General features: G+C 42.8%; 1 protein-coding gene across 2 annotated transcripts; it reads left to right on the top strand.

Annotated features, from left to right (window-relative positions):
* Positions 1 to 5,455: 5,455 nt before the first annotated feature.
* MKRN2OS (MKRN2 opposite strand) lies at positions 5,456 to 12,615 on the top strand. 2 transcript variants are annotated; one of them, XM_060631797.3, is made up of 4 exons: positions 5,456 to 5,976; positions 9,390 to 9,439; positions 10,676 to 10,838; positions 12,288 to 12,615. In XM_060631797.3, the coding sequence occupies exons 1-4, from the start codon at positions 5,759 to 5,761 to the stop codon at positions 12,526 to 12,528; spliced, it is 672 nt and encodes a 223-aa protein (XP_060487780.1). In that variant the 5' UTR covers positions 5,456 to 5,758; the 3' UTR covers positions 12,529 to 12,615. The 2 variants fall into 2 exon arrangements, with proteins under 2 accessions (XP_060487780.1, XP_060487781.1); XM_060631798.3 differs by lacking the exon at positions 9,390 to 9,439 and having other exon boundaries at positions 5,798 to 5,976.
* The last annotated feature ends 434 nt before the right edge of the window (positions 12,616 to 13,049 follow it).

Below are 13,049 nucleotides of genomic sequence, written 5' to 3'. Positions count from 1 at the left end.
AAGTCTCAATAGATGTTAAAGAATTGAAATCAACAAAGTATGTTCTCAGATGGACATGAAATAAAATTAAAACTCAATTATATATTGAAAGGAAAGAAAGCACTTAAGACAGAGGCCATTATGTTTGTAGTAATGGGTCATTGCCTACCTTCATCACCATACACAGAATGAAGAATAATGCATGTTAATTTTCTTGTGTTAAAGATGCTGTGATTTGTAAAAAGTAAAAAAAAAAAAAATTAAAACTCAATTATCGAAGAAAAATTTGAAAATTCACAGATATGTAGAAATTGACCAACACACTCCTAAACAACCAATGGTTCAAGTAAGAAGTCACATGGGACATTAGAAAATACTTTGAGGGGTGCCTGGGTGACTCAGTTGGTTGAGCATCCAACTCTTGACTTTAGCTCAGGTCATGTTCTCATGGTTGTGGGATTGAGCCCTGTGCCCTGTGCTCCACACCTAGTGTGGAGCCTGCTTGAGATTCTCTCTCTCAATCTCTCTCTCCCCCTAACTCTCCCACCCCTGCTCATGTGCACACACATTATCTCTCTCTAAAAAAGGAAAGAAAAGAGAAAACAATATGTTGAGATAAATGAAAAAATAAAAACACAACATACCAAAATGTAGAGTGTGCACTGAGAGCAGTGCCTAGAGGGAAATTTATAGCTGCAAATGCCTATGTTAAAAATAAAAAAGAAAACATGAAAAGATGCTCAAAATCACTTATCAGGAAAGTGCAAATCAAAACTGCAATGAGCTATCACCTCACACCTGTCAGAATGGCAAAATCAATAGCACAAGAAACAAGTGTTGGCAAGATATGGAGAAAGGGGAACCCAATGCAAGAGGGTTCCTCTTTGCACTGGTGCAAACTGGTACAGTCACTCTGGAAAACAGTATGGAAGTTCCTCAGAAAGTTAAAAATAGAACTATCCTACAATCCAGCACTCACACTACTAGATATTTACCAAAAGAATACAAATACACACACACACACACACACACACACACACACACACACACACACTACTCAGCCATCAAAAAGAACAAAATCTTGCCATTTGCAATGATGTGGATGGAGCTAGAGAGTATTATGCTGAGAGAAATAAGTCAGTCAGAGAAAGATAAATACCATATGATTTCATTCATATGTGGAATAGAAAAACAAACTGATGGTTACCAGAAGGGAGGGGAGGGGGTGAGGGAATGAGTTAAATAAGTGATGGGGATTAAGGAGTGCACTTATTGTGATGAGCTCCAGGTGTTTTACGGAAGTGCTGAATCACTGTATTGTATACCTGAAAGTAATATTACATTGTATGTTAATTAATTGGAATTTAAATAAAAACTTAAAAATAAGACACTAGAAGAGGAAACTAAATATAAAACAAGCAGAAGTAAGAAAATAGTAAATATCTGTGTATAAATAAATGAAGTAGAGTATAAAGACACAATAGTGAAAAGTCAGTAAAACAAAAAGTTGGTTCTTTGGGGAAAAAAATCAACAAAACTGACAAACTAGCTAGAATGACAAAAAAGTAAAGACTCAAATTATTAAACCAGGGGGTGCTTTGATGGCTCAGTTGGTTACATCCAACTTTGGCTCAGGTCATGATCTCACGGTTCATATATTTGAGCCTCACATCAGGCTCTGTGCTGACAGCTCAGAGCCCAGACCCTGCTTCAGATTCTGTGTGTCTCCCTCTCTCTCTTTGCCCCTCCCCTGCTCACGAATAAACATAAATAAGTTTGTCATCAGGCTTTTGGATGGCAGTGCATTATGCCGGAAGAAAATGGAATGATGCAGTAAATAAAACGTTAGCCAAGGACTCTATATCCAGCAAAACTGATCTTCCAAGTAGAAAGAACAGAGATAAATTGTTATCAACATGCAAAAACTTGGGGAACATTCTTCCTATAAGCCGTAAGTTACCTTTTAGACCATGCACTTCAGACAACCATAATTACTGAAGAGTGATGAAACCAGTAAATAAAAGCTTGTGTCTAGAATTAAGCCTTATCGAGGATTAAAGGGGATTGCTGTTTACAATGGCAGGTGCTCTGACCATGAAGATATAGAACCACCATATATATATCAAGGCATGATGCCTCAGTTCCTTTTCATAAGATAAATAAATAAATAAAAGAGAGCATGTGTGTGAGTGGGGAAGGGGCAAAGGGAGAGAGAGAATCTTAGGCAGACTCCACCCTCAGCACGGAGCCCGACATGGGGCTTGAGTTCATGACTGTGAGCAGAAACCAAGAGTCAGATGCTTAACCCACCAAGCCACCCAGGTGCCTCTAGAAACACCATTTAAGCAATGAAGATGAGGAGAGTATATACAAAAACAACACTTAACTCTACTTAGTAATCATAATCAGAAGTGGTATATTACTATTTTCACCCCATGACTGTTGTATGTGTAAAATGGAATTAGCAAATGAGTGATCATGGAACATTCTAATTCGGTAATCCTCTGTATCCTGAACAACCAAAATTTTCAGTGGGGAAGAAAAGAGATGGAAATGTAATATAGAACAAGGTAAGTAAAAACCCTGTAGTCCTGAATTTGAATTAGAAATGACAGTATGGGGGGGCCTGGGTGGCTCAGTAGGTTAAGTGTCCCACTCTTGACTTCAGCTCAGGTCATGATCTCATGGTTTGTGGGTTTGAGCTCCACATCAGGCTCTGCGCTCATAGTTCACTCACAGTGCAGAGCCTGCTTGGGATTCTCTTTCTCTGCCCCTCCCTCACTTGTGCACTCTCTCTCAAAATAAATAAAATTTTAAAAAAAGTATGTATGAACTCATGAAGTATTTTATCTTTGTGTGTGTGCCTGTGAGGATGCACTTTTTTTTTTACCCCACTTTGCCCACTGAACAGGTAGAGAAACGATCAACCAGTACATCCTTAGTGTGCAGACTATACTCTTGAATTATCATTTCCCACTGAAAGAAAGAAATCAGGGCTTCTTGGAGGAATGGCTGATTCCAGGTCTGGGTTCAGAGAAAGGTCTGAGATGAACCTGCAACATCTTGATGGACTAGATAGCAAGGAAATCATCAGAGACTATTAGGTTCAAGTGAAAAGGACTCAGGAGCCAACTCAAGAGGCCCATATGGGACAATCTGAGCTTCAATAAGAATAAAAACTGCATTGGGTTGAAATCCAGCTAATACGTTTATATCTAGGAGTTCATTAAGTGACACTAGAATAAAACTATATGAAACCAACTGGGCACTTTCTGAGTATGTCAGAGATGTCCTCATCATCTTGAAATATGAATAAGGAATCAGGCACGTATCCAATCTTTCCAGTATACTTGTACCACTGCATACATAAATAATAGGTGAGGGGAAGTGTTTCCTCATACAATTATTCCAGCTAGTGTATGAAAACAACATGATAGAATATCATCATTGTACCACTGCCAATGAATGAATGGAGCTCTAGGCACTGAGATTAATGGGAACTAACATCAAATAAGAGTGAAGACCAGATCTGATGTGCCTTTGGTGAGAGAAAATACCACCACGCACAGTCTTGCCAAGAGGATCAGATCTCACTCTGATCCAGTCTCTGGAGCCAGCTGCGAATGTGAAGGATGTACAGAGGGCAGAGCAGTGTGTTGAACTGAGCCCTGAGGAAGCAGTCAGCAACATCAGACTGTAGGAGATATTACAGGTCCCATGATTTGGATGCTTCACAGATATATGATAAGAAAAATCAATGGAAGGAAAGGGAACCAAAACTTAAAACACATACCAAAAATGTTTACATGGACAAGACTAAGCCACAATATCTATGGATGCACACCTAGGTGAGGAAACCAAAATGAAACACAAGGAGTGATTACTATAAAAGTGCGGGTAGGGGTCAGTTTTGGAGGAAGAGAGGAGGATGGACATGGGAGGGGCTTCTGAGATGGCTAGAAAAGTTCCAGTTCTTGACTTGAGTGATACTTACAAGGGGTTCACAGTAAAGTACTTCATTAAACCATACATTTGTTTTGGGTAATCATCTGTATCTATGTTTTATTTTTACCATAAGAACATTATTTGGGAAACAGAGAAAATAAGGTAAAAAAGGATTTAAGATGCCAGTGTTTTTGTTTTTAAAAAGAGAATGCTGGTGTATTAAAAATGTTTATCAAGGCATGATGCCTCAATTCCTTTTCATAAGATTAAAAATACCTTTTGGTATTGCTGTCATGAAGATGAATATATTCTCAGTTGAAAGTAACTTGGGTCACTCAAACATTCGAACAAGAGCTGTGTGGTTTATATTAATAATGAACAATCTCAGACCTTGGTCACCCAAGCTGGGCATCTAGCCCAGCTAGAGAGCCTGTCTGCCTTCACTGTAACAAGAGAAGATGGTTGAAATGATTTCTAAGGTGTTTTATAGTTCTGTGAGTCTGATGATCATTTTCATATTATTAACAATTAATATGCATTTTTCTGCATTTCAGCCTACTGTAATTTACTTAAATGTATGCTATGAAACGCTTTTCCGAAGCGACCTTACCCGCCATGGTACCTTCTCTGTGGGTCTTCCCTTTGTCATTGCTTTTCTCTGGAACTTTAAGCATTGATAAGGGTTTGGCTAAATAAAGTGTGGTGCAGGGGTGCCTGGCTGCCTCAGTCAATAGAGCACATGACTCTTGACCTCAGGGTTGTGAATTCAAGCCCACGTGGTGTCTATAGATTACTTAAAAGAAAAAAAAAGTGTGGTGCAACCAAACTATGGATTCCTCTGCAGTCATCTGAAAGGACTAGGTGGACCTGTATTCCTGATATTGTAGATACATTTCCAAGATGAGAAAAATACACACATTCCCAACGTACACAATGTTGGAATTTTAAAAAATTATGTGGAAATTTTCATTTAACATACCATTAGTTTTCTCAGGGAGCTGGATTCGGTGAGTGGAAAAATATTACGGAGGAACAGAAGACATTACCTTTTTTTCTCACATTTTTGTGTAGTTTCTCAAAATTATTTTAAAATTGAAGAATCAAAAAGTGCTTGTAGTAAAATGTCCAGCTTGAGGAATTTTCACAAAATGTTCACAAACTCTCATACAACCAACCCCTTGATCATGAATCGGAACAGCTCCAGACCCCCCAAAACTCCCTCATGCCTTCTCCCAGTCAGTACCTCCTACCGAGGGTAACCACTATCCTTATTTCTAACTGTACTGTTAATTTTTTATGAGCAAGATTACTTCTACAATATAAAACATCAAAAGACAACAGCCTCCAAGGATTTCTTTCATGTATTTATCCAACAACAAAACAACATAACTTCTTCTAGAAACACAAAAATAAATGTGGGTCCTTAACTCCAAGCAGCTCACAGGCTAATGACTAATCAAATATCAGAGCCCATGAGAAGCATGAATCTAGTCCCACCAGCGCAAGGGACCACTCGAAGAAGTGGAGCAAAGTTTCACAGAAAAGTAGGGCTTTAAAGGATGAGTAGGAGCTGACTGACGGCGGCTGCAGAACGTACAAGGCTAGAAAGAACCTTTGTAAGTGAGCACAAATGAAAACTAGCTCTTTAAGATACCAGTTTATGGGGCGGTCTGGTAACGGGTTAATCCTATTTGGTTTGGCTTCCGAAGCTGTCAATCAGAATGACGTCATTGTTGATCAGGTTACTCGGGAGGCGTACATTTATTTGCCAGCCAGGTAATGAGGAAAAGGAAGTCTCCGGAAACTAACCCTGGTTGCCCAGGAGGGGAAAACCATGCACCCTGCAGAGGCTGCAAAGCCCTTAATTAAATTCAACCACTGTAAGAAATACATCTACAGCTTCAGTGTGCCCCAGTGCTGCCCCCTCTGCCAGCAAGTCATGAGCTCGAGGAAGCTGGAGGAAGCACCTGTTAGCATCTCCAATCCCTTTACCAATGGGCATCAAGAAAAATGTTCGTTCCTCCTCAGACCAACTCAAGGGACGTTTCTTAGGTACGGTGTTTTTTAAATGTTACATTGAATTCTGTAAACTTTTCCTTTTGTGTTGTGGTCACTAAAACTTTCTAACATGTACTATACAGGGTGAGGCTTGGTGGATAGTCTTGCCAGTTTTTTTGGCATTAAATCCTAAAATGTAGATCTACTCATTTCATAAAGATAGATGGTGTATGTACTTTCCTAGAGGGATAAGTGCAAGAATATATGAAGAACATGTGAAGGTCAAACCTGCTTATACAATCTTAGGAGAGGAAAACTGAAAGCTTGGAACTTTTTTTTACCCATAGATTTTGCACTAAGAGGCTAACTGGGAAAACAACCCAGCAGCTACTCCAGTCAAAATAATTCCTTTACTGTGAGTTAGCCTGAAATATCTGTGGCAAACAGGTACCATGTACAAAAGCCTGAAAAACGGCCACATACAGACTATTCTACATGGTGGTGAATTAAATTGAAGACCAGACCTGGTGTGCCTCAATTGTGGATGCCACCTGACTTTAAGAAAGATTTCAGAAATCAAAAGAAAGGACCTTACCTCCTTAGTGTCCCTGTGGAGTTTACAAATGGAACTAGAAGTGGCCCAGCACAGGCCAGGTGTTGAGAGCATGGATGCTACAGAACGATGGCACGTGCTTTAGGAAGCGTGTTCGTAAGCATCATTGTGACCTAATGCCGAGACATCCTAGCCTTCTTGAAATCCCCCCTCCCAATGCTCATGTGCCCTCAAGAGCTCTGGTTTGGGGTAAGACGGTTGGAGTTGTCTATTTATTTCCCTGCTTACTAACTTCCTTAATTGATTTCCTTCCTGTCCTTATGTGGATAAAATGAACGAAAGTGTGCACTTTTGCACCCCTGACTCTTCCTGGAGGTCACAGGATACAGAGAGAACAGTGCAGGCCGTAGTACCACAAAGCCCCCAATTCCTATCCTGTTTTCAGACAGCATCAGACCCTCTGGAGTCTCTGTTCCTCATCTGCAAAATGAGGGTCCTGCCGACCTTGCAGGGTGGTGAGGGGCAGTGTTAAGGCAGAAACATGACCCGGGCACCAGACACAAAGTGGAGCCAACATGCTCTTTTCCGTGCTATTCTTTTCATATTCGGTTCAGAATGTAACTGGCAGAAACTTCATTTCCCTTATCTAAATCATGAAGCCCAAAATGTTTCACAAGATCCCCTCATTCATGCTAACTTGGAGAATTACTTGGCTAGATTCTGAAAGCTTTTGAATAAAATGATTAAAATTCAGAATTCATCCACTATAACACTGATTCATTCAACAAATCCTTACCAAGCATCTCTATGTGGGAAATGCCAGGGATGTCACAGTGAATGAGCCAGAGCCCTGCTCTCCAGAACACGATAGGCTTTTGGGTTGGCCCCTAATAAGCATTTATGTACTCTGTGATGTGGTAGCAATACTGATGGGCCTGGCCTTCCTTGGCATCAGAAGGGACGTGGTGGTGTTGAAACAGGTTATATGCTTTAGCATCCTCCCATCCCCTCGCGCCAGGATCTGCAGAACTTCAAGTAGTCCCCTGCCCACCAGACCTTCTAAGGCCAACTTCTAAACTGTTCCTTTCCCTCTCATCCAATTTCCAAACTCTCAAGAATGACTCCCACTATTCACCTTGAGAAAATTTCATCTACTTTGTAAAAGAGAACCTTCAATGACCCTCGGAAATCACTGAGGTTCTCATCAAACTGGGTTAAGATCTCTCAGGGCTGCCACATATGGTTGTACAGGTTGTACACTGCACAAAGATGCTTTGTCAAGGTGGTTTTGGGTCCTGAAACTCAGGAGGCACTACACCTAGCAAGCCAAACATGCTGGGCAGAGCTGCATCTGCAGGAAAAAAGGGAACTTTTCTTAATTTGTACAAAGGAGTTGTATGAGAGAGGTGGCCCTGCCACTGCCCCTATGACATGCTTCTGTAACAGTCTACATTTTTTTCCCCTTCAGAGCACTTATCTGTTAAAAACTCGTTAAACTAAAAAGTCTTCTCTGGAAGCAAGCAAACTCCAAGAGGGCAGAGACCTTGTCAGGCTTATTTCCTGTTGTGCTACTAGCCTTTCACTTCAAACGACAGGCCCATAGTTCGTTCACACCTGATAAATATCTGTTGCATGACTGAGAAATAACTGAAGGACAGGGGGAGGGAAGGAACACCTAGGATTGAGGCAGGAAACAAAGTGCAGTGACATGCTTATGCAGCAATCTTGGGGTATGTAAGTGCAGCGCTACAATCAGACTGGTACCTTGTTGCCTAGCTTCATTCTCAGCCTCTGAACCCACAGTCTCAAAACCCTCAAAGTGGTGGCTGCAACAAGATGACCTGGGGGATCACTGTGAAGGTGGGGCAGCCATTTGTGTTTTCAGTCATTTTAAACCCTCGGACTGCTCACTTTAATGAGGAACCTGCGGTCTCATGAAGGAGCTTTATCATTTAACAACAACTTCTGATTTATTTACTAAAAGTTATTTTAATGTTTATTTTTGAGAGAGAGAGAGACAGAGGAGGGGGGGAGATAGCATGAGCAAGGAAGGGGCAGAGAGAGAGGGAGACACAGAATCTGAAGCAGGCTCCAGGCTCTGAGCTCCAGGCTCTGAGCTGAGCCTGATGCAGGGCTGGAACTCATAAACTGTGAGATCATGAGCCAAAGTTGGACGCTTACCAACTGAGCCAACAATAACCTCTGATTTATTTGACACTTGCAGGCACTCAACTGGTATTTTATTCTTACAACCAGCTTGCTAGGAGGTTTATGATATTCCCATTTTCCAGATGAGGAAACTGAGATCAGAGAGAGAAAGTGACTTGCTAATGTCCCCGTGCTAGTAAATGATGGCCTGGGATTGGAAATGAAGGTTAAATCATACGGAATCATAGATTTAATGAACAGTCTCAGGTAAAGAGTAATTTCAGAAAACAAGGCCATCCAGGAAAAGTGGGTGTGGCTGCAGGCTATAAAGACCAAAAGACGCTACTTTAGTTTTGAAGGTAGAGGTCCACTGAGATGCACTCAGGATCCTCTCCCCGGTCAGCCTGTAACCTCACCTACAAGGAGGGAAGTATGAGGATCTCTTTCAAGAACTGACCTCCAGCTGTGCCCCTCAGCTGGGCACCTAAGAGTTAAGCTGACTTTATGCTCTAGGAGGAATGGCCTTCCAAGGCCTTCCACTGCCTTTAGTGATGGGGGGCCAAAAAAATCCAGCTGGGGGTCCAGGGGAGTATTTTCTACCTCAGATGTACTCTTGGCTCAACCAGTTTTGAAACAGTGCTTCCATTCACATGGCCACTGATGGCAAGTTTTGGCACCGGCCAAGATCACTCTCCTGCTTTTAAATATGGACTCTTCATGCCAGTCATGTGCAAATGAGAAAAAACAGAAAACTTGTTTCTTTCAGGGAGTACGATGGAAGGTCTGATCTTCACGTGGGAATAACCAACACAAATGGTGAGTGCACTGCCACTGGTTTTTTGTTTTGTTTTATTAAAAACTTAAAATGTCCCCACACTACTAGGTAGGAGAGAGTGGTATTTCTAGAGAAAAAGTGCTCATGACAACATTTAATTAGGGAATTCCTCTTTTCCCGGGGTTCTCATACCGTACCATTAGGTGGGCGATGCTTACCCCCCTTAAAAGAGAAATACTTGACTTTACAGTAACTTAGTACTAATGACAATTCTAAATATTTGAAAGCTTGTTAATGTTTTCTCAGCCAAGAGTATCACCAAGCCTGTTTTGTTGGTTTTTTGAGAGAGGAACATGATTTCTTCTTGTGTTGGAACCAGAATCTGGACCCAGCACACTGCCACTGGGTCCTCACACACCAGGGTCTCTGGTGGCCAGGCACGGGCCTCAGGAATAAACCAAGGGACAGAGGACTTGGGCATGTGGTGGGTTCACTTAAAAAAAAAAAAAAAAAAAAAAAAAGGCATGTTTAAACACAGCAGTTCCTTTGCCCAGACTTAGCTCTGAGGGCACAGCCTCTAGGCCCTGAAGCCAGAGCATCCAGCGTACAGGAAGAAGGCCTGGTACCCCAGTCACAGGGGATCGTGGGCCTAGGGATGGTGAGCAAAGCCAGGCAGGTGAGGCTGTGATCACAGGCCTCATAAGTCAAGTCTGAAGGCAACCTTTCTGCACCTGCTCAAGGCGGGAGAAACTGACCAGCGAACAGAAACCCAGGACTGGATTTTTGAACTCAGATTTACCCACATGAGCAAATTTACCACCCATTTCATCAGTGGAAATTTATTGCTGATTTAAGGAAAGAAGATAGACCCATTCGTAAATAGAAAACTTGAGCAAAAAATATTTGGAGATGAATATCTACTCTAGTCTCCATTTCCTGGGGGCAACTTCACGGTGCTGGAGAACAGGTAGAGCAAGAACTGGGTTTCCCTGAAAGAAATGCTTTGCTGAGGGCCCGGGAGGCAGAGGCTCGTAACCCCCAATCCTGACTCTAGGCAAGGCTCTCTCTAAATCTGTTAGGTGGGTGGCTGCCTCCCCAGCTTGATCCTGTGAGATTCTAGGGCCTCTCACGGTCTACTGCTCTTCGACAGTAATCACAAAGTACAACTGGGTTTCTGTTATATGGCATTTCCCAGGGGCAGTTGTCATTTTCTGATGGCCTCTAAACAGAGGTGCATTTTCCCTTAGGCTTCCGCATGACTCCAGTTTTGGTTGCAGGAGTTGTGTATAATTACACCATGCACGGGGTCCAGCGAGATGAAGCAGGGTGGGAGCAGAGTGTAAGCATCCCTTTACTGCAGCCCGGCATGTATGGACTGATGGATCAGTGGGACAAGTACCTGGAAGACTTCTCCACCTCGGGAGCCTGGCTGCCTCAGAGGTACAGGGCTGCAGGGGCCACCCGCTCATTCACCATGCAGGTGGGACCCCAGCTCAGAGGACTCTTAAGCTGTTTAGTTCATGGTGAGCCTGTACCAAGAGAGTAGTACCTGTAACAAAGTTTAAACAGGGGTTGAATTACTTTGGGTTTTCTGCAGAGGTGAGCCAATGTACATTTACACAATAGAATCACAGCATTTTTTAAAATAAATGTTTATTCATTTTTGAGAGAGAGACAGAGAGATGGAGAACATAAGTGGGGGAGGGGCAGACAGAGAGGGGGACAGAGGATTCAAAGCAGGCTCTGCATTGACAACAGCACAAACCATGAGATCATGACCTGAGCCGAAGTCGGATGCTCAATCAACTGAGCCACCCAGGAGCCCCAGAATCACAGCATCTTAAGAACCAAAAGGACCACAGCTTAGTACTCCAGTTATTTGACTAGATATTTTTACATACTTAACATTTAATATGTACAGCAAGACCCCTATTATATTCCCTTAAACATCTTTTAAATGTTTAACATGTAAAAATAATGTTTTTGTGATTTGGCAAATTTGAAATTTCTCAATTTATTGCTCCCTCAACACTTTAGATATATAGCATACTTGTGAACCTAAATTGTCTTGAGGCTTCCCTTAAAATAAGTTTAGACACTGGGATACCCTAAAACCTGGAAGGAGAACTCCATTTCTAGAATGTCAGCTCCCTAAGTTGGCAGTTTCCATACAATGAGTCAGCACATGTAGACACGCCCACTCCTGTCTTATGTAACTTGCAAGTGGACATGGCCCAAACTGCCAAGTGTCCCTCGAAATTGCACCTCTGGGAGCTCTGTCACCAAGGGGGTCAGCACACATAGGGGCCCAGTCCGCTGACAGCCCAATTTCAATTCTGCAAGTCCTTCAACAGCTTCATGGCTTGTTCCTGAGCAGCCTTTTTTTTTCTTTAAATTTTTTTTTTAACGTTTATTTATTTTTGAGACAGAGAGACAGAGCATGAACAGGGGAGGGGCAGAGAGAGAGGGAGACACAGAATCTGAAACAGGCTCCAGGCTCTGAGCTGTCAGCACAGAGCCCGATGCGGGGCTTGAACTCATGGACCATGAGATCACAACCTGAGCCGAAGTCGGACGCTTAACCGACCGAGCCACCCAGGCGCCTCTCTTTAAATTTTTTAATGTTTATTTTTGAGAGAGAGACAGAGTGTGAGTGGGCGGGGGAGGTGGGGAGCAGGGCAGAGAGAGAGGGAGACACAGAATTCGAAGCAGGCTGCAGGCTCCAAGCTGTGAGCTGTCAGCACAGAGCCCGACGCGGGGCTTGAACTCACAAACTGTGAGATCACGACCTGAGCCGAAGGTAGATGCTTAACTGACTGAGCCACACAGGTGCCCCCTGAGCAGCTTTTAAACCTAAGCCTTCCCTTCTCACCATCCTTCTTTTGTAAGGTATGAAGAAGACCATCACAACTGCTACAGTTACACCCTCACGTTCATTAACTGCGTTCTGACCACAGAAGGCAAGGGGCAACTGGACAAGGGTGAGTTCACGGAAAAGTACGTGGTTCCGAGGACAAGGAAGGCTTCCAAGTACATCACACTCTACCGAGGGATAGAGGAGCATGGTTTCTACGTGACCGACTGCCCTGAGGAAGAGACAAACCCTTCTGAGGGGAGCGGTGTGTGCTGAGTGTGCCGTATGCCAGCAGAGGGGTAGCTCGGGACTTCCTACCATTAGTAGATACTAGAGATTTTTAGGTGGGTTAAACTGTGCTTAATACCAAAGTGTTATGACTTTACGTTTAGCATATTTCCACATACTGCAGTATAAGAATTTATAAAATTAATAAAGATTGTCCTGTTTTTAAAAAACGTTCTATTTATTTATTGCAAGAGAGAGAGAGAGAGAGAGAGAGCGCACGAGCATGTGAGCGTAAGCAAGGGGAAGGGCAGAGAGAGGGAGAGAGAATCCCAAGCAGGCTCTGTGCTGTCAGCATGGAGCCTGACACAGGGCTTGATCTCACAAACTGAGTCAAAATCATGACTTGAGTCAAAATCAAGAGTTGGTTGCTTAACCAACTGATCCACCCAGGCGCACCTATAAGGGTTTTTGTTTTTTTGTTTTGTTTTTTTAAAGAGAGCATGAGCTGGTGGGAGGGGACAGAGGGGGAGGGAGGGATGGAGAGAATCTTAAGCCGGCTCCATGGAGCC

Source organism: Panthera onca, chromosome A2, assembly GCF_046562875.1.
Source record: "Panthera onca isolate mPanOnc1 chromosome A2, mPanOnc1 haplotype 2, whole genome shotgun sequence".
Taxonomy (NCBI): Eukaryota; Metazoa; Chordata; class Mammalia; order Carnivora; family Felidae; genus Panthera; species Panthera onca.
This window is presented reverse-complemented; position numbering and strand designations above follow the sequence as displayed.

Bases quoted from the DNA above. Each gene is read 5' to 3' on its own strand.
- MKRN2OS (XM_060631797.3), top strand. From the start codon at position 5,759: ATGCACCCTGCAGAGGCTGCAAAGCCCTTAATTAAATTCAACCACTGT. The intron at 5,977-9,389 runs GTACGGTGTTTT...TGTTTCTTTCAG, and splicing joins ACTCAAGGGACGTTTCTTAG to GGAGTACGATGGAAGGTCTG. The intron at 10,839-12,287 runs GTACAGGGCTGC...TTCTTTTGTAAG, and splicing joins GGAGCCTGGCTGCCTCAGAG to GTATGAAGAAGACCATCACA.